Raw genomic sequence first — 21,474 nt, forward strand, 5'->3', positions numbered from 1 at the left:
CCTCATGCTTTAAGAAAATGGATTCTTCAAGTGCCGATTGGTCGGTGCGGAATTTGATGTATTGTCAAAATTTTAAAAGAAATTTACCACTTATATGACAAAATACGGTTAAAATAATACAAAAAGGTCATTCACAATTTTTAATCTTCGAAATGTTCAATTTTTTCAATCCTACTTAAAAGTGAAAAATAAATGCATGAAGTGTCTCAAGATTCAGAACAATCAAAGTGTAATCTGATGAGGCTCTGGTCTTCTAAAACATTGAGCGTTATTACTTTCGACATACTCTGCTGTCCTGAGCAAATATTATTTGTCCATTATAAATAGGCACGTATTCGCTTTTCTTTCAAGCCGTGATTCACCAATGTCACGTTAATTAAAAGCAACTGCCTTGAAAGCGGCACGCACTCTCTGTGATATAAATTCACAGCTTGTAAATAAAAAGAAAAGAACATTGAGTATAGTTGGGGAAAGGTTTTAATCAAACATAAATAAAAAAGATTAGTTTTGGACAAAAACGATCTATAAATATCCGATGAATTGCTTCTTACAGCTAAAGTACGTGTCATTCGTCATCGTGTTAAATGCATCCAATACTGTGTATGTAAATTGAGATAAAATAATTTTATGTTCAATATAGTTATTTATTTAGAAAAATAGATGATTTATTTGTTCGAACCGAGAACTAAAGCTTTGTATTTGAAATATAATTTATTCAAGCTTTAATTTGAAAAAAATAAGAGGCGAGCATTTCTTTTTTCACAAGCTGACGATAGAAAATTAAAAATCTTCATTGTGGCATATCCAATTGATGGCATCATATTCAATAACGACAATTCAATTAAAGCAGCATACAATAATTGAGAATAATAAAATAGATTACACACAAAGAAGCTACTTAACATAATTTTGTTTTTTGGTAGAGTTGAAGTTGAATCAGCATCATTTTGACACAAAGAAAGAGAATATATTCTCATAAACGCGCTCTTCGCGCGAATAATAGCGTGCTAAGTGAGAAAACGAATTAAAAAGAGAAGAGCTTTCGATCGTTCTATGATCGATCACCCCCATTTCGTCACGCGAGGGGGCGAGAGAACTTTACCTGAGCGCTCTCGCCATCCTAATGCGTGTTATTACTTTTATTAAGTGATGATACCTCTTCGCGCGCGCTCACTATCATATTTTATGCTAGCTCATCCACTTCTGCTTATTTCTTGTTGATGGAATTCTCGCTCTTTATTCAATTATAAATCCCATGCGCTGCTTTCTTTTGCAAATGTTATTTTGACTGTCGCCGTATTTGTCCCCTTTAAACAATCCTGTCAAACAGAAGTGCCGGATTCATCTGCTTGCATATGCTGTGTCAATCGTCAATGTTATAAGAACAATATATAAATTTTACGTGTAAATCGTCGCAGATAAAAGGATTAAAATACAATTAAGAAACTATATCAACGGTTCGTAAAGCAAACTCATGAGTTATTAGTTCAGCTCAGATAGAAGGTACATACCCTAAAAGCTCGCGCGCGAGATGTTCGTGGTGCACGCACGCGCGAAACACGAGAAAAATCAAACATATATTACTAACCGGGGGCGAGGGGTGAGGGAATACTATACACCTATCCGCACGAGGTGTCTGCGGTAAATGCGCATAGGCGTCGTTTGGCTTTTTCTTTTCCAGAGAGAAGGTATAAATCATTTTTGCCGCTGCTCGAGATGAATTTCAGTAGCGCACGAATGGTCCATAAGAGCTCACCGTCGGTTCCTATATTTTTTATATAGTAATTAATTTGTGTTAATTTGGTTTCCAGATAATTGGAATTTTATTGAGTAAAAACTAATTTGTTTCTTTTGCAGTATGCATCAAATTACGACCTTCCATATCTTTGGTACTTTTACGACATTTGCGTTGTACGAAAAATTGTAATTTTAAAACATCATCATCGATATGGTTGAAGTAATAATTTATCGAACGTGAGTTTTGAAACAGGGAATGAATATAAATGTCATTGCTACTGGTAAAATCTTTTCTTTTTTTTTCTTATTGGACTCCGATGCATATAGACGTCATCGTCTGCAATTTAACATTGACATTTACTCTTGAGCACAGCTTAATAGATTAATTTAGCACAATCTGCGATGCACTAAAAGTATGAAATAGAATTAGAAGCAATGTACGAAAGCAACTTGATATCTGGCTTGCACGAGGTGGCGTTGCGTAGTTGCCGAACAATAAATCCCCTCTCCTGGGAAGTTTGGGCGGAGTCCGTTGAGAGCTGCTGCTTTTGAAGAGCCAATGGTAGCTAAGACGTTGAGCATCGCGATGCCAGATGATTAATCATCGAGCCCGCTCTTGAGGTACGTTATGGAACAAGATCAAGTGCGAAAAAAGGGAGACAGAGAGAAAGAAAAGATCGATTAGAGCGAGCACGGCTTTTACCTGAGATAGCTGTTAAGAGCATTGGCTATTTCATCTTTCCATTTGATAGGAAAAATCTTATCTTGAAGAAGTAATATACGTAAAGTGATACCATTTTTTATTTCGAGAATTACTGTTATTACAGTATAGAAAGTTATCTTGTTGATATCCAGCTAACGTTTAACTAGCAGCCAGCGTGTATTCAGAAGTAAGTGTTTTTACTCTTATGATTGAACATAAGAGTTAAAAAACGTTTATTTGTCCGACAGTTTTATCTTCCACATATTTCTGTTTGAATATATATTTCATTATAATATGTCATTGAACTACAAAGAAAACAACATGCTTTGTACTTAGAAATGTAAACTAAATGTGCACTGAAATTATTGTAATATTTATCGGGAGAATCACGAAAAACATGGCAAAGTATATTTCAACGGCGAATAAAAGACCAATTTTTTCACGACAATGTGGAAATAAAAATCACAATAGGTTTGAGATGATGGAAGTAACTCGAAGGGAAAGACGAGTTATCGTGAAACGATTTATCATAGAACGGACAACAATAACGGGCGACCACGCAGTTTGCTGAAAAGAAAAATGTATACAAACAATATTCAATCTCTTCTTTTCTAAGAGCATCATAACTTATGATTGTAAACACTAAATATCACCATTTGTTGGTGAGACCTATAAACAATTTTCTACATGGAGGCTTTCAGTCTTCTTTTCGAGTAATTGTTTAACGTTGAAAAAGATAATACGTTTACATGCGCTGGTTCTGGTCTGCGCTTTCATGTAATAAAGCTGGCACGAATGTGTTAAAGATGTGAGTATAACTTCAAACTGTATAAAATTATGTGGTAAGAAAGATTCATAATTAAACGTGTGATGTTTTCATTTTTATTAAAATCTTAAATTAGAAAGAGAATGAAAGTATACCAGAATTCAATGTCTGTAAGCTCTTTATTAGAAAAATATCGAAGCTTTTTAAAATGAAATGATCTTATAAATTTTTTGTAACTTCCTTTCATTTGTATACATTCGTGTTTATAATATAAATACATTAATTTATTCAAGTTCTCTCGTTTCACTCAGTCATTGACGAAATCAATTATCAATATTAAAGTTCCAATAAAAAGTAAAGATTCTGATCTTGAATCACATTTCGCAAGAAATATTTATGCAAATATTCATCCGATACCACAGGTAACAATACTTTTCTCTGTATTTGTTCATACACTTAAAGGAATTTCTCAAAAGCTCCTTAAAAAGTTCGCCTTTACTAACAGAAAGTTACATAAATTTGTTTGTACATTGATACAAACAATTTTCCGATACAAAAAATTTGTATGAAATTCCTCAAACCACACTTAAATTTCTCGATGCATAGTACAAAGTAGTTCAATAAACGAAGCAGAACATCTTGGTACATGCGTATATGTAATCTTGACGCAAGAACCGAAGCCCCGCCTTCCGTTAGAAGGAGACGGGATGCTGGGTGGACCATGCTCGCGCGAGTTATCGGCCTCACTGTTGACTGGCTTTTCAGCCCAGGTGCTTCGGTTCTTTGTGAGATCCGCATAGTATAAGTCGTTTTCTTTCTGGTCAACTTGCTTTGATACCTTTTCTTCGAATATTTCTGCGAATCGGAATGAAAAATCGTGACGATGAATGATAATAGAAAATTTTTTTTCAAGTTGTTACGTGGCTTATACCATTCAAATTTATAGGAAAGTTAAGTGTCTTGATTTCATTGTGAATAAAGTGTATTATTAGTTGGATTAACGAATTTTGAAATGAAAAGTTGGAAAATTACTCGATTTTGTCAATTCACGTCACATTAATAGATCGACAACTCTGAAGGTAAGAAAACTGTAACAATCAAAATACTTTATACAAATTTTTCAGAAAAATAAATGTAATATTCGTCATTAAACTGCATATTTGTTTGATATACAGGCTGATTTAACTTTTCATTCAAGATATCAACATTTATTTACCTATATGTCAGTAATACCTTCGCAATATTGAACTGTACCAATAATTAAAAATATCATAGCAAACATATAAAAGTTGTGAAGTATCATAATAATTGTTAATTCATAAAAATATAGCCGATGAAGTCGGAAGAAATGGATTCTTCGACATCAAGCCCAGAGCCGGTTGAAATAATGGATGAGTCGACGCATGCTTCTACGTCATCGTCTGATTCGGACCACGTTCTCAGACGAACACCACCAAGTTCAAACAAAACGTCGGTTACTTTTTCCATAGACAATATCCTTAGGAAAACAAAGTCAAATGATAGAGATAATGCTTTTGGAAAAAAGACACCCGAAGAAGGCGGAACAAGTTTGAGCTTCGATATGCAACATTTAGGTATGAGCATGGATGGGAAAGAACTTACTTTTTATCAAATTTTTTTATACTTATGCGTGCCGTTTCGGCGCCGTTGTAATTTTCTATCAATGAAACGTTTGCTTTGCAAACAAAATTTTGAGTGTATTGACATGCTTTTACAATTTTTAACAGAATAGTTCTCGTAATAGTATTAATCGGTTGAATGTTTTGAAAGTTTGGTTGGATTAAAATTAACGACTGAGTGCTCTATGTAACTTGCCATTGTTCGATACGGCTGTGCAAACGATGTCGAGTGAATTCATTGTTTTTCAACTGAACAACACACGTTATGAATTTCAGACACAACTAGTGAATTATATCACACGGCGAGCCTACAATTTCCCGAGACGAATTTAGCTGATACCTCGAACTATTCCGCAGCATCCCTGGCTTCAGCGTCGCTTCTGTACAACAGTTGGTTCGTCCAATCGAAACCCGGTCAAATATTTGGTCTACAAGGTAATATTTTTACATTAATTGAATATTATTTAAAATAACATTGGATAATGACGGGGCCAGGTTATTAACGTTTCATCAATATATAATTTTTGTACGATTAATAAGAATAGTATTAATAGGATTATTTATTTACCACGCACTTGTTCTTGGTTACAATCTATTTTTATCAAGTAATCGACGGGTTTTCAATGTACATTGCATTTTTATAAAATCTTTGAATTATTCACAACCGAAAACTGGTTGTTTTCCATTGCACTCCCCATTCTCTATCGGTACATCAGCTGACCGCACTGGAAAGCGTTACTCGTATAAAACTTAGCGAAATGAATACTGGCGCGCAACGCCCACGCAATATTATATAATAGACGATTATTTTATCAGCCTCTGCTCGAGATGTACAAGCTATAAGGTGGGAAAGTTGGCGCGCCGCGCGTTGATGGGACCTTCGCGTGCTGCACGGCACTTCCTATTGTTCCGCTGAAATTCGATTAATAACGTTAACGAAGCTCTACTTTTTTTCCCATCCCTCTGCGTTCTAGCATCCCCCTCCTTCGCGCTCGCTCACGCTTTGTACTTTTAATGTGTGCGTGGAGGCTATGCGCTAGGTGTAATTTCGTATTGATTGCTCGAGTGATGCTTCATTTATTTTCCATAATATAGGCCTTGTATTATAGCGTTGGTCAGTGCTTGATACGTTATTGAATCATTGTGAGTTTTAGCGAATGGGGTTTACAATTTTATTGATTGAGACGCCCAAAAATCGTCGTACTCGCAAAAGTTTCTATACCTCGTTATCGGCGCTCGTCTACTTCAACACAGCATGGCTAAGACGATGACAATTACTCGAATTCATAAGTATTGCCCCAACACGGGATCTCTAAGGTTTTATTTACGGTATTTGTAAATATTTCATAGGCTTATTTTTATCGACAATTTTTGTTGTTGATCTGAAAACTTGATTACTCTTGTCGGATTTCGCCTATTCTACGGCAGAAGTCCCCTTTACTCCAATCGAAAGAAAACATCATGATTCTACGCATAAACGAGACAAAGAACTCGGGTGAAATCAAGCCAAAGCAGGAAACCTCTCACAGAAAATACTCTTTCTCTCGCAAGCCGTGCGTCGCCCTCCTCATCGTAGAGAGCACACATACAACTCTCGCGTCTGAGATTCCGTGTACCCGTGAGCTCCTCGTAAAAAATGCTAATGACTTTCGCAAGCTCTTCGCGGCTTAAACGGGCGTTAATCGTTCCGTCAACCGCTGACACTTAACGCGATAGATGCGATACATGAATTTTTACGAGGCTCGAAAACCGATGCATACCGTACTTGAGCAACTTATCGATCGGATGTTCACGAGCTGCCATCGTTGCGGTTGGCGTGTAGAGCTGTTTTTTTTTGTTTTTGCAATTACCTAGCTTACAAGTTTCGAGGTGATGCTACATGTTTCTTGAACAATAATAATGAAGGCTCAATCGTCGTAAACGTGTATGACGTTTTATTTATACATATCGAAAAGTACAATACACCATTTTCACAGCAAATGTGAATCTGTACGAGGTAATATCGCTAAGTTAAACAAGCCTCGAATCATTCTTTCAAATATGATGTACGCTGTTGTCAGATGCGTCCAAGTTTATCGTAGCGATGTAGTAGAAAACAGGCGGATGAAAGAATAGAGCGACAATTTTCGAAAGTCTTAAAAAAACATTCGAGATGCATAATAGATATATAGGCAGGCATAGGTGACTCGGCAAACGGCCATCTATGTATACTGTCGCGCTCTGTAAATTTAGCACCTGCTCGCGAGGCACCTATCTAGGCGCTAAACAGAGCGTCGACGATCGTTTAGTTGAAGGTGTCATTACATACGCACATGAGCAAATAACCTATACTCGGTCCATCATTCGAATGTGTATGTATGAATATCGACGTTAGCCGAGCAATTAGGAAAGACATTTATTTTTAATGGCACGCTTTCGTTAGCGAGGCCGTATATCTTGGCCTGCTATACCTCTAGCAGGCGCTAACGAGTAGGTTGACTTGTTTTGGATAGTCGCGCGAGCGCAAGCCTTTGCCCCTCCATGATTACCCATCATTTATCATTATTATGTTAAATGTGATCAAATACATATTCAATTGATCGATCTTTATTGGATTGTGAAGATTTCTTAGTGATCCGCGTGACCCTATATTTCAGCGCCAAAGCCGGCTGGTAGGCGATCAAGGAAACCCGGTATCGACCGCAAACCCCGTCAGGCCTACAGCGCGAAGCAGCTCGAAAGGCTAGAGGCTGAATTCAAAGTAACTCAACGGCTTTCTTCATTAACGAGGCAACAAAATGAAGCGAATGGAAATCAATATGACGATTGGTCGTTCGATTTTCAGATTGACAAATACCTAAGCGTGAGCAAGCGCATGGAGCTGTCCAAGTGTCTGAATCTGACCGAAGTACAGATAAAGACGTGGTTTCAGAATCGCCGGACCAAGTGGAAGAAGCAGTTGACATCGCGACTGAAACTCGCTCACAGGCAGGGTCTCTTTCAACCCACCTACTTTCCTTCAGCCGCTGCTGCTCAGTACCCATTTTTACCGTATTACGCTGCGGCCGCTGCGGCTGCTGGCCCATTGGTCTTCGCTTCGGCAGCTAACAATGCGGAAACGACGACTGAAACCGAAACCTGCGGTTGAATCTTTTGTTTATCGTCTTTTTCTTATCTCCCTTACTTCATATGAAAAAAAATATTTATAATTATCGTACGTTAACGCCAGCTGAGTGTATTATATAATGTAGTTCAACCGTGTTCACCTATCTTGTAAATATTGGAAATAAATTCTAATCAGTTAAAAGAGTATATCCGAGGGATCGATATAGTAATTTAAAGAATTGCAGACACTATAATGCGATCAAGTAATGCATATAGATCTAAATTATAATGAATATTTCATACATTCATCACAGCTCATCGTACTGACAATTTAATGTTTCTCGACATTTCATAATCATCTCTTTCTTATCTTAAAATAACTGTGTTTTATTGCATAACATATTATTCAGTAGTTTGAGCTTTTAAAAGCCAACAACAAACAAACGTGATTGTTGATAGTACAATGATTTTTTCAAGAAAATTTTTGTCCGAAAAAAAATTACTTTTTTTTTCAAACGATTCTAGATGAAAATCCGTTATCAATTCACGTTTACTGTCCAACTGAACTTTGAACATCAGTAATTTTACAATTCGAATATAATTACTAGTTCCAATAAATTTTTATGCTTACATCATGACCTTATTTTGAATCGTAAAGTTTCTTTACTACGGTTCATTGATCAAAACTGCATTAAATAATTTTTTGCAACCTGAAATTTCTTATATTTGATGACAGGGGGTAATAATAATATATGATCGGAATTCACAACCGATTTATTAAGACATTACAAAGTATACATGCTATTTCTCTAATGACGTTATAACGAAGGCTTGACTCTAAATTCTGAGATTTCAAACAAAGCTCGTTGATAAAATTTATTGAATGCTTTTCTTATTTTCGATTAAATTAAGAACCAGCAAAAGCTGTCACTTGTTTAAATTTATATTACCTCCAGAAACGTACGCCTGGAAAGATCTTTGCAATGCATTATAGGTCGGAATTGATAAAAAATTTTAATCTAATAGAAGAAGAGTGAAATAAACTTTGTAAAATTGTACTCGGATAAAAAAAAATTTTATTCGTATTTTTAATCCGAACAATTTTCGATGCAGTATGATGGCTTTACAATTGAGATTGAGGAATAATAACTAAAATTTCACTTTCAACTGGCTTTTCTCTATCAAGATTAGTTCTCATAAAAATAAACAACAAATTGTTCGACATAAAAAAATTATAGTTGTACATATATTTGTAGCAATGTAATAAAATTTTTAATAATAAAAATTGAAAATGAAATTATTATTCATTTTTCATTTTTATTTTATATTCAGATAAATATAAAATAAAATGGTGGATCAAATAATAATTATCGTTTTACAGAATATTAATCATTCATTATTTTACAGAAAAAATCGACTTTCATAGAAAATTTGTACAAATTTTCTATAAGATTTACATAAATTTTCTTGGAATAAATTTGTACAAATTTTGCTCGGAATTTATATTAATCTTGTACAAATTTTTGTATGTAATAATAAGTTTTATACGAATTTTATATAAAATTTGCGTACCTTTATTTTCAGTGGGGATATTTATTAGTCCAAAGAAAGAAGTAATTGATTTTATTAAAAATGTTATTTCATGTTAATAAACTAGATTAATCAAATAAGTAATACATTACCTATTCCATAACACGAAAAAATAAAGCTATCAAAGAATTTAGTTTGATACTTGGATTCTCAGCAAACTATATTATTCTGATGATTTTAGCTAGGATCATGAAATTGAAAAGAAACCCGTGGACTTGGTTGAATCTGATACGAGTAATCAGAACCAGTTTATAGGATTACATTTGTAAATTATTGTCAACAATAATCTTCTACTTTCATGTTCTACTTGGAATCACTATTGCAAAAATGCCATTTATCTTTAGAGAATGATTACTTATACGTTAAATAATTTTATTTTCATTTTTTTATACATCCGATTTCTATTTAAAATTGACCGACTTGAAAGTTACATCAGACAATAATGAAATGAGTTCTTTTAAAGAGCTAGATAAATTTGATTTTTTGCTGTTACTATGAAGAATCTTTTTCAATGCGAAAAGGCGTAAGTGAGGAGGCAGTTAGAAATTTCGAAAAGATCAAATTTGATCAAATACCTGTGCCGAATTGCTTGTGCATCCAAACAATACAAATTTTTGTATTGTACAAAAATATTTGTTTTACGGTATGATCAGCAAATTCCGAAGGGAAAAAGATGGCAAGAAGAGACTGACAATGGTGAGGCCACATTTCATGACAAAATGGATCGAATACGGTTTTTCTCCTGCCTCACAATATGTCAAGAAGTTTTATCATATTTTATCGCGCATAATGAAATCAGGATTATTAGACATTATTAGACATTTACTAAGATATTTAAGTGAATACTCTCTGTAAGATATTTCATTTCTATGGATGTGTGCTTCTCATAGATCGCGTGTCATTATACAGCTGTCACTGATATTTTCATCTTTAATCGACACTCGTAAGTTAACGGAGTCCTTAAATAATTTTAACAATTAATATTGCATTTTTCTGATACTTGTAGTACACATACAAAAACATACAAAAGTGATGAAAATTATAATTTATCGTGATAAATGTTAGTGTTATTATCACAAGTACGATGATGTATAACCAATAAATATAATTGACTTGACACCATTTCTGAACAATCATTACCTTACCATATATTAGTCGAACCACATATATTTAATATTGATCTATATCTAGCATCCTAGAATAGAAACATTTCATAATCGTCAATCGGTTTTAAGGCTTATTGTTATATTCTCAAAATTATTGAAATGGCAATAATAATATTAATTTTGTTATTTGTATACATTTTGTCGGTTATTCAAGCTGGTGATCGTTCAAATAATACTATAGTCTCAAAATTGTTGAATCAGCTGGTTTTAGATGTGTCTCGTGCGATGGACCCTTACCAAATTATTTTTATCATAAACGAAGATATAGATAACGTTTCTTTCAAAGTTAATTACTTAAGAACATTAGTATGTCAAAGCTTTCCAAATGTTTTGATCGATTTTAAAAACGTTGACGTACTTCATAACACAACGAAATGTGATACTAATTCTTTTCGATACTGTGCTTTTTTTATTGTGCTCTATGATCAAACTTCACGAAAAAATTTGTTAGATTTAGAAAAATTGCAAGATAGATATGTAGAGCTGTTTCCCAGATCGCCAAGACCAAAATGGTTGACATTATTATCAACTGACAATTCCGATCATACACGCGAAATCAGCTTAGCCTTAGAGAAATCATGGAAAAATAAATTCATGGACATAACGATCGTACAAACTGATTTCCTTTTCGATGATCTTGTTGTGCACCATTATAATCCTTTTAAAAAGCATTTAACGCAACAGCAATATAGCAAAGACACAGCTGATGTTTTTCCAGACAAAATGCGAGAAATGAATGGATACAGCCTGTCTACAATTTTTTACGCTGATCCACCTGGAATAAGCATAACTGAAGCTAATGACGTTCCTAAAATATCTGGCATAGATTATTGGATTATCAAGACGGTATCTCACGTTCTGAATTTTACTTTAAAAGTTTACGATTTAGGAAAGTTCAACTTCTCCGGAATGATGAGTGCAATGAGAGAGGGCAGCATAGATTTCAGCGGAAATCAAATTTATTTTTGGAACAATGAGCCATTTGACAAAAGTACCATTTTAAAGCCAGACGGTTATTGTGTAGTGGTTCCTGTTATTCAAGTACCCAGTGCGCGAGCCAAGAGTAGACTTTATTTCGGATTGCTGTTAACGCTATTCCACATATTCATCATAGTAAACGCATCAAAGCTATTGAGGTTCGACAGAAAAATATGGACCTGGATAAACGTTTTTGAAATAATACTTGGGATGCCTGCACCGAAACTTCCGCCAAGTATAGGCGAGAGATCGTTCGTAGGATGTATAATTGTATTGTCGCTTACTTACACTTCGGTTTTCTACGCACGAATGACGGACAGCAATTTCAAGGCCACAGAGGAGGCGCCATTGAACAATTTCGTAGATCTTGATAATTCAGGACTAATTCCATTGGTGCATAAAGATCTGTACAATGTCACGTTTGATGTTTTTGACAATCAAAGCGTAGTCATGAAAAACTTGAAGAGAAAAGCTCGTATTTGGGATGACGCAATTAGTTGCGTGGACGAGCTTTCAAAAAATAAAACTATCGCGTGCATTATGAGCGAGCAGTTGGGCAACTTTTTGATAAATAATTACAGAGATAGCGACGGTATGCTGACAATGAGAGTAATGCAGCCATGCTTTTGGATCACTTGGAGAGGCTACGCGTTTGCGCCGGGTTCGCCTTATCAAGAAAAATTCGATGCAATTATGATAAGGATATTCGAGTCTGGCTTAATTAAAAAATGGACCGGTAATAAAGGTTTGGCAAGCGCTCGAAGGAAATCACTAACTTTAGATACTGGCTTTATTTTCGAGCATATGTATGTTATACTTAAAGCTGGTTACTTCTTGTCTTGTTTCACATTTTTTGTCGAATTGATAGTTTATTACTTTTTGTCTTAACCTTTTCATTTCTTACGTATTGTGTTCGATTCGCTAAAATCTAATTACTACTATTAGATACAATGAAATTGGATATTTTTGAAATTTTAATATGATTTTGATATAATTGATGATGATATAATATAAATCAAATATAAGTTATTTATTATATTTGTATAATTTAATTTTTATAGTATGCTTTGGATGAGCAAATTATCGTATCTTATCTTGACGATCTATTATTAGTGGTACTAGTCTTATTAACAAAATCCCGACAAACCTCAGCCGATACTCTGCTACAACCGTTATACGTATTGGGTATTAATTCTCGTTTTCTGGACCTACATGGTTGTAAAGTTGCTTAAATTTGATTCTGCCTATTGGTTACCATATTATATTTTTCATATTATTGTGTTTATCGACCAATTGATGATTTATCATTTACCTAAGCGAAGAAAAAAATATCTCGTTAGTTATGAAAGGTTGAATTTAAATGATTTCTCTATTCAATCAATTAATGGATATAGAATTACCTTTACCGTTAATTTCTGTAACAGTTGGAATAACGATTGCTATAAAAGTATTAGAATTCTTACTTTACGATTATAACTTCTATTTTTCGTATACTAAATGATCATAAAAAGATTATATATAATAACTACTCACTTTTCGATATTATTGTATAATGAAAATTGTTATGATGATTATAATGCTGAATTGAGAAAAGTTTGTTTGTCACTTGATAACTCTTTTCATACCACCAAGACCTGTCTATTATAAAAAATATAATCCTTTCTCTTAACTCATTGAAATAATCTGATTTAGTATCTTTCAAATAAAAATATAATTATTTATAATGAAAAAATAACACATATATTATGTATTATTATATATTCATTGAAGTGCAATAAAAATGTCAAATTACTAATGCAAAACGCTTTTTATTTCTACTCTAAGCATTTTCTTAATTCTGCTCACTTTAAAGATAAAACAACTTATTCTAGAAATAATTCATTATATACTCTCATATAAGTGCACATCATTCAGAGAAGTACGTATTGCACTAGAAAGGCATTGTATGAAAACCGTCTTGTTTTGATATTGTATTAAAATAATCATAATTATCTTTATCTAGCTCTTTCAGTTCTGATTGGAGAATGAAATATTGATTCTTGAAAATCAAATAAGAATAAAAAATCCTGTGTAGCTGCGTCCTTGCATCACCGTAACTTCATTCCGAAGTGCACTGTCTTTCCATTTTTTATCGGATATCTTAAGAGGAATTGAATGCTGAATAAATGCTGCACGATAACCGTCATAATAAATTTTGATATAGCAGCCATCCTAGAACAACTAATTATCAAGAAAATTGGCAGCCTACTTGTAGAAAAGCGGTGGCCGTAGGTGACAATGGTTTCACGCCTTCTGGCGTCTTTCCGGTATCTTGGGCCGACTTAACGGTTATCCCAATTAGGCGAAGCGCCGGGCTGCATCGGGAGCGCTTGTCCTGTTCAGTCTTTGCTCGACACTTGACGATGTATGTTTTCTTTTAATATGCAACTCTCGGGATGTCTGCTGTTTGCTTTCCTTACGGTTGCTCGTTCGCAAGAGTGCTATGACGATGGAAATGAGTTTTGCATCGATGAAAACGATATTCTATCCGCGGATCTACTTCCTGGATCTTTTTTGCTCATGGATCAAACGTATCATCTACAAAACTTATCTAGATCGACAGATGACAATAGTATCGATGGATCACCCGAGACTGCATTTGACGAGATGGAGTTTCATAGGTATGATATAGTAGAACCACATAATTATTTTATAAATTGATCATTCAATGAGAAATCATGCATATGTAAGTAATAAAACATACTGTATATGCAAAAACATATATTTATGAACGATTTCAATGTTCGACTGCATCTCGTAGTCATGGTACACTTACATTTAATATTTTATGTGACGTTTAATTAAATGTATAAAAAAGACATGATTTTTCATGCACTCGATTGGCCATCAAAAGCATGCGGGTAAATTTAATTATCCATTTGTTCATACATTTTGGGAGTCAATAGGAAGAAAATGAACGAATTTTTACTACACGAGTACATGGCTGAAGAAATTCTGAAGGGGATGTATTTTACAAAATCAATACGAGTAAAGCGAAAGAATGATGCATCGTCGGCTAGCTTCCTTACTGATTTTCTTGATGCACCCAACGTCACAGCTTATGACAAACTTCGAGCAGATGAGGGCAGCAAGTATTACAAACAATGGCTCAATAGGTATACTTACTTACATAGTCAAATTCGTTATGGAATGAACGATATAATATGCTACTTCGTTACAGACCAACAACACTGGAAGACGTTTATCGCCATATTGATGCAACGAAAAATATTCAAAAAAAGCATGAAGTCTACGAGTCAGATCCCGATGGAGAAATTGAGGGTGAGCTTATGGTTATGAAGACTCCTGTATCACAGGGAAAAATAGGACGACCGCCCCACAGTTAGTAAATCACCACTAAATTTAAACGATTGTTTCGTTTATAAGACAATCAACCATTTTAGGACATTTTACTCAACATATAAAAATATTTTCAATTTAAACAGTTGCTTGATTTATCAATTATATTTACGCGAAGAAATTGGAAAAATAAGCATACTACAACTAACATACGAAATAAAATAATTTTATAAAATTAAATTTTTTTTAATTTTTACAGTGGATCCATTTATTTCTTCATCAACGGGTCATTTCCCAAGCTACGACTGGCCTATGTCTCATCCGCCTATCCAGCATTCGGTCGAGCACATCCACGTACATTCCCCACCCTACGAAGAGGAGCATTACCATGAACCTATTTACCACAGCAAAGGCAAGGGCCATGAACTGACAATCACGGACTTTTTTGAAATTGCCCTTACTGCTTTGGCTTTCCTTGCATTTGGCTTATTTGTCATTCAACTTCTTATGAACATTACTGTGAGTTTCTTTTCTACCTTTGAGCTTATTTAATCGATTTAGTTTTCAGTTCCGAGTATTACAGATATAATATAAAATAATTTGAACGTACGAAGTTCTCATTGTCATCCCATCGAAAATTTTGAAATGCATCTAGATGCCTGTGCATTCGTTTATATCCGAATCGCAGGTAGCACAGCGAGAGTGAATGAGCAAATGTAGTTGACGAAAAGTACCCTTCAAATCAATTAGAAAAATCAATAATCTGCTATTGAAACTTGCAGGCTCCGGCAATGGCAACGACGACGACAGCGCAAACGATATTGGCAGACTTTGACACGCGATTCAAGCGCGAGGCACTGTATACACCACCGTTGAGTTACACGAGCAACGAGGAAGTAAACGAGTTAGCCGAACGAGTGCTTCGCTCGATCGAGGCTGTATTGGTGGCTCAATCTGACAATGGCAATTGTCTTAGAAGGCTACTTTGCGAAGACAATCGGTTTTCCAGAGATACCGAGAATGGACATCGAATTTGGATTCCCGTTTGGAGGTGAGTGCTTTTCAGAACACAAGTGTTTCACTTGTAAGACATACCCTTGCAACCTTATCTAACGTGAAATAATACTGCTCTGTGATCGGCAGTCTAGGGATGAGCTGGGCATCGAGTAGAGTACTGACACGTCGACCTTGGTCGGCAATGCTGGACTCGGTGAAGGCGTCGGTACTGGGTCTGGGTAAAGCCGACTGCGCGACCCTCTATCCCGACTGCGAACTTGGTCGAGAGCGAATTAAAAGACGTCGACGTAGGAGAAAGCGTTGACAAGTTCAATCGCCAGTATAGACGAGACGACAGCCAATGGGAGGAGATAACGATCCAATCCAAATAAAATATTTATGTACGCGCGACTGATGCAAAGATGGTGCGATGAATATTTCGATGGAAAAATAAGTTTTCTACTGTATTGTCATTATTTATGTTGCGAATTGAATATACGTCAATTACTGGAACAGTTAGAACAAAATATTTTTCAAAAATTAAGAATCTTAGCTAAATAAATGTATGAATAAATAATACGCGTTATCTGAATTTAATTTGTATTTTTGACGAATCACGGTCCTTTGCTGTTTCAACCCTTAATTCTTATGCAATAAGCCAATATTTAGAGTTTCGAAGCAGCACACAATCATCCTACTTGTACGTTCGTTCTTTTGTCAATTGCGCTGTAATCATCGCAATTACTACCACGACATTTGATACGGACATGCGGTCGTAAAGCTTGATGGCGTGCGTAGAAACGGCAAAGAGTGGACAATGGCAAGTGGCCAGTAAGGCGCCAATGTCCCAATTGTTCCAGCGTTGATGGGTTTTAGGGCTTCGCAAGGATGATCTAGATAACGATCCGCAGACAGAGCGCGATATAGCTCAATCCGTCATTTTTCTTAAAAAAATTTAAATACCTACAAAAATTCAATATGCAGTTATTGTTATTAATTGTTTGAATGGTCGGTCGATGGAACTTTTGCCATGAGTTACTTTTATACCGCTGATTTTTAATTTTGTAACCTCCATAACGGGACTCGTGGTAAACGTTTGAACTTTCATACAAAGCCGATGATTTATTTTCAGAAACTTATTTGCTCTAAAGTATAAAAGGAAGAGAAAAACATGCTATTTATAAAAACTTATACCAGTTTAAAACAGCAGCAAGCACACAGGATAACAAGCAAATTCATTATTATGGCCGTGCCTTTACTTTGCTGACTACGTACTTTCAAGGCTATTTCCGTAAGCATCGTTATTATCGATGAAAATGAAATTGCCGAAGAAGATTATTTTTCACGTCATCGTTGTGAAATCTATTCATAAAAGTTCTTTATAATATTTAACTGACGTCGTGCTTTTTTTTATTTGCCATTTCTCATAAGAAGTAACTGCTGGAAATAGTCGAGAGAAAGAATGTCGAGCGTCTATTTCCTATATAGATATAAAATATTTTATATCACATCAAACTACATTTTTTTCGTACTATAAATCTGTTTGTTTCCTCCTCTGTTGAATAATTCAACTGATACTTTCCCGTGGCGGGTACAGTGGGTGATATTGGCTACCTTCACGATATCAAAATCGTAAAAGCTCTCATCTATTACATGACATTAGGTCAATTGTTAACGTAGCTTCCGTTTTATCGATGCTTTCGTCAATGTCAAATCGTCATCGTAAGCGCTGCACTCATCGACAAGTATACGAATTATATCAAATTTTATTTAAGCTGTTTTTGATCAATTAAAGAGCTCACAGTGAAACGGCATTTGCTACTACACGCAATGACGAATGACGTTGACAGAAAAACTCGGAGAAAAAAAACAAGACAAAACTCATTTTTGACAAATACTTAACCTTAATGCCTTTCTTGTACGTGATGGATTACGCTCATAAAATCGGAAAGCAAAAGAACGATAGTCGGCTGCAACTGCGTGACTGCGTGCCGCAAAACCCATGTAATCCCCAAAAGCCGGCAAAATCTCTACGGGAAGATCGTCGCTTGGCAAACTGGAAGCGATGGCTGGCGGATCGCAAGCGCCGACAAGAATATCTGGCTGCCGCTCTGAAACGCGAGCCCATCGATTTGGCGTTGAACGCGCACGAAAAAGCGCGAGCGAAAAATGAAACGAGATGCCTGTTGAAGGCAGCCGCTCGAACGGAAGTGACGAATCAAGACAGGTATCGCGGCAATCCGGCGTTTTGGAGAGTCGAGGAGCGGCTGAGGAAGAAGCCCGACAACGGACGGGGTGACTGCTATGACGATGACGTGATTGTCCAGCAGAGCAGGGACGACAGGTTTTTACCGCCGGACATAACTCGAGTCGCACTGCCCGCGTACATCAGGAAAGAAAAGATGCTCATTGAAAAACACGTGGATCCAGCGAAAATTAATCGTGAGTGCCGCGATTCCAAGTCATATTATTCCGTTCAGGGAAATATTTTCAGAGGCTGACAAGCAGCTTGACTTGTAATTACTCTTAATTCGTAAGAATCGCGTTGATCGATCGGAAAACCCGGGCAAAGTTCTTAGCAGCTGTCTTCGTTGCAGTGCATTCCAATTGGGACTGCGGCGAGTATTTGAAGCACCGCAGAGCGCAACTGCAAGGAGCGATGAAGCACTTGGAGCCCAAGCAGCCGGAAACGGAGGAGCTAATGATAATTGGCCGGAATGGCGATTGCCGCGAGGAGAAAGACTTGGTCGTCAGGATACCCCTGATCGTGATCGTTCCAGACGAGCCCGAACGCGCGCTTCTCAACGATCCCGACGACAGAGCCGCACTCAGCATTCAAAACCGCGAGTTTGTGCTCGAAAGCTCGCGACATTTTGAGAAATTGTCCGCCGACGAGACGCAACGGCTGAGGCAAACTAACCAAGACTCGAACGGCGAGAAATACGTTTACGCGCCGTTCGACTGCGAGCGCGTCTACCAGATCCTGCCGGAGAAGTGCAAATCAGTCACGTGGACACTGCACTTTCAGGCGCACTGCGGCGACACGACGGAGCGCAAGCTTTGCATGGAAAACCGCGGCGTCAGAGTGGTCCACGTGGAGTGGCGCAAGGCGACTGCGCCTGGCGGCTCGCCGCTCGCGGTTGCAGAGCGCGTGGACAGCCGGTTTTTCTTCGACAAAGGCCGCCTCACAATTCCGCCCGGTCAGAGAGTCCAAGTGCCAATTTGGTTTCGCTCGCGGCGACCAGTCGTAACGACGGAAACGTGGAGGCTCGTCGTCGATCCGACGGTTTATCCCGGCACCCTGTTGCTGCGTCTTTGGGCCGTGGCCAGCGGCGAGAAGGGCCAACTCGAGCGCGACGCCCGATACGAGAGCGTGAGAGCGTTGCTGAGACGTCGCGCTCGCGACGCAGCGATCCGCGAGATCATCGATGACTTGATAGCGAGCGCGAGCGTCGAATCTTCGCGCGACGACGACGTGCCCTACGAGGCGTACTTTTTGGAAAGCGAGCTGTTTCAAGCCAGGAATCCCGGTTACCATTACAAATCGCTGCTGGTGGACGAACTGAGACGCATGCACGAGGATGCGACGGGCGAGCGAAATTGGAATTTATTACTGGGCGGATTGAGGTCGAGCCTTGTGAAACTCGACGATCCGATCGAGCGCCGCGAGAAGCTCGCGCGCCTTCAGGCCGTTTGCCGGGAATGCTTGCTACCCGACTTTTATTACGCTCGGCCGAGGGCATCCGAGAAGAGACTCGTGTACTGGCTGCTCTGCATGTTCGCCAATAGATTTGAGGACGAGGACGATTACGTGGCGCGTTGCTGCTGTCGCGGAGTAGGTGCGGATGACGCGAGCGAAGAAGCCACCGTCGTCAATGAATTGTCGGAAGCGGAGGACGGGCACAGCCAAGTCTACGTCGACGGTCGGAATCTGGAAATTTACCAGCAAGCCCTGTTCATTAGAATTCATTGCCTGCTTGGTCAGACCATCGACAATGTGTGCTTGGTCGTGGAGTCCTGCCGTTTGTTCGGTAAATAAAAAAGCAACACGCGCACACGTTCGATCCGTTGACTTTTACTGACTAGCATGAGACTTTGTAAATTTTCCGCTCGTAGAGGTGTTGCACGGCACGCCGGTTGGCCTCGATCCGCTTGCCCGCGTCGTTCTTTAATTTGCGAAATTTAGCCAGCTGGAGAGGAAATTGGCCGCTACAGTGGCAGTGAATCGCCAGTTGTTCGACACTTCAAACGTACGTACCTGATCCGAGCGCACAACCATCACTCCTGGGAAGACGACCCAGGTCGCGCATTCGGGATTGTCGAACGCTGCGTTGTACGAGCCTTGATACACGTAATAGTATTTGCTATGTAGCGCCGAGCGCATCCAGTAGAGGCAGTCTACGAAGAAAAGAAACATATTTTTTTCGCGAAGCGCTTTGGGAAAATTCGCGGCGTCGGTGATTCGCTCACTCGCCGGGACTTTTGCTGCCGAGCCAGGCTCTATGATTTGGTCGAGTTGCTGGTAGACGTCGTCCGACAGTGCGTAGCTTTCCGCGTTGCAAGGCGCTTTCACCTTTATTAATTCAGACGAGAATTAGACTGTGGGGAATATACCCTTGTCGTCGATATAGTGGTTTACCTGAAAGAGATACGTCAAAATGCAAAGGCCATCCTCGTACTTGAGCGACTCCTCGAACGCGCGATACTTTCGATTCCAGTGAACCGCGTGAGCTTCCATGGAAAACCTTTGAATGCCAATTGCGCAATCAGGCTGCAAGGTTGCAGAGGAAACGGTCGGGAAAATCGATACTCCGTTCGATTCCGTTTGCCACGCGATACAGGGGACGCTATACACTTATCGCTAAGCGAGTTGACGCACTTGCTTTTTCAAAGCCGCGTCGGATTTAAAATTCCCTTAATTACACTGGGCTGCGATCTACTTCATCGGGCTTGTTAATTCCGCGCGAGAGGAAACGTTCTCCGAATGGGTATTTCGCAAGAGTTACCAAGTGCTGTTGAGGCTGTGCTCGGAGCCGCAACAATCCTCTTCGCCCCAGTGGAAATGGACGTCGTGCAATTCGTAATCTTCGTCGCCCAAGGGGCCGCACTTGATAATCGACGGGATTCGGTCACCACTCAGTTTGATCGTCGCTGAAAACTCATTCTCTTACTACAAATATTTCCGCCTTGGAATGTCGAGCCCTAATTTTAATCACACGTACGTGCGAATACTTCATCGTAATTCTGTACGGCCAAACAGACGAATGATATTTTTTTAAAAACTATTCATATTTAATTACCGTGTTCACCGTCGTTGATTAAAACAGCCTCGCCCTCGTTTCTCCAGTGGCCGATAAAGACGAGCGGTGGCAAATGCACTGTTCGCGCAACGGTATCCTGAATGTCGATCGGCGACTGTTTTCTGCGTGACATTGCTACAGCCGTAAAAAGATATTTCACCCGATTCTTTTGCGC

At 38.0% G+C, this 21,474-nt stretch overlaps 5 protein-coding genes across 5 annotated transcripts; 4 read left to right on the forward strand and 1 right to left on the reverse strand.

Annotated features, from left to right (window-relative positions):
- The first annotated feature begins 4,178 nt into the window (after positions 1 to 4,178).
- LOC131666406 (homeobox protein ceh-28-like) lies at positions 4,179 to 8,076 on the forward strand. Its single transcript, XM_058939054.1, has 5 exons — positions 4,179 to 4,285; positions 4,537 to 4,801; positions 5,123 to 5,281; positions 7,483 to 7,586; positions 7,671 to 8,076. The coding sequence occupies exons 2-5, from the start codon at positions 4,540 to 4,542 to the stop codon at positions 7,971 to 7,973; spliced, it is 828 nt and encodes a 275-aa protein (XP_058795037.1). The 5' UTR covers positions 4,179 to 4,285; positions 4,537 to 4,539; the 3' UTR covers positions 7,974 to 8,076.
- Positions 8,077 to 10,911: 2,835 nt separating this feature from the next.
- LOC131666433 (uncharacterized) lies at positions 10,912 to 12,552 on the forward strand. The gene has a single exon (XM_058939091.1). It carries the CDS (start codon positions 10,912 to 10,914, stop codon positions 12,550 to 12,552), a length of 1,641 nt encoding a protein of 546 aa, XP_058795074.1.
- Positions 12,553 to 14,085: 1,533 nt separating this feature from the next.
- On the forward strand, positions 14,086 to 16,324 carry LOC131666435 (uncharacterized). The gene is made up of 6 exons (XM_058939093.1): positions 14,086 to 14,324; positions 14,610 to 14,819; positions 14,885 to 15,045; positions 15,263 to 15,522; positions 15,786 to 16,054; positions 16,147 to 16,324. The coding sequence occupies exons 1-6, from the start codon at positions 14,086 to 14,088 to the stop codon at positions 16,322 to 16,324; spliced, it is 1,317 nt and encodes a 438-aa protein (XP_058795076.1).
- A 1,600-nt stretch (positions 16,325 to 17,924) lies between these two features.
- On the forward strand, positions 17,925 to 20,038 carry LOC131666436 (MYCBP-associated protein-like). The gene is made up of 2 exons (XM_058939094.1): positions 17,925 to 18,441; positions 18,597 to 20,038. The coding sequence occupies exons 1-2, from the start codon at positions 17,925 to 17,927 to the stop codon at positions 20,036 to 20,038; spliced, it is 1,959 nt and encodes a 652-aa protein (XP_058795077.1).
- Positions 20,039 to 20,081: 43 nt separating this feature from the next.
- On the reverse strand, positions 20,082 to 21,432 carry LOC131666437 (carbonic anhydrase 2-like). Its single transcript, XM_058939095.1, has 6 exons — positions 21,300 to 21,432; positions 21,006 to 21,150; positions 20,639 to 20,744; positions 20,470 to 20,572; positions 20,258 to 20,397; positions 20,082 to 20,165 (listed from the first exon to the last, which is right to left on the reverse strand). Exons 1-6 carry the CDS (start codon positions 21,430 to 21,432, stop codon positions 20,082 to 20,084), a joined length of 711 nt encoding a protein of 236 aa, XP_058795078.1.
- Between the last annotated feature and the right edge of the window lie 42 nt (positions 21,433 to 21,474).

Source organism: Phymastichus coffea, unplaced genomic scaffold (assembly GCF_024137745.1).
Source record: "Phymastichus coffea isolate CEN01 unplaced genomic scaffold, Cenicafe_Pcof_1.1 PCOF00058, whole genome shotgun sequence".
Classification (NCBI taxonomy): domain Eukaryota; kingdom Metazoa; phylum Arthropoda; class Insecta; order Hymenoptera; family Eulophidae; genus Phymastichus; species Phymastichus coffea.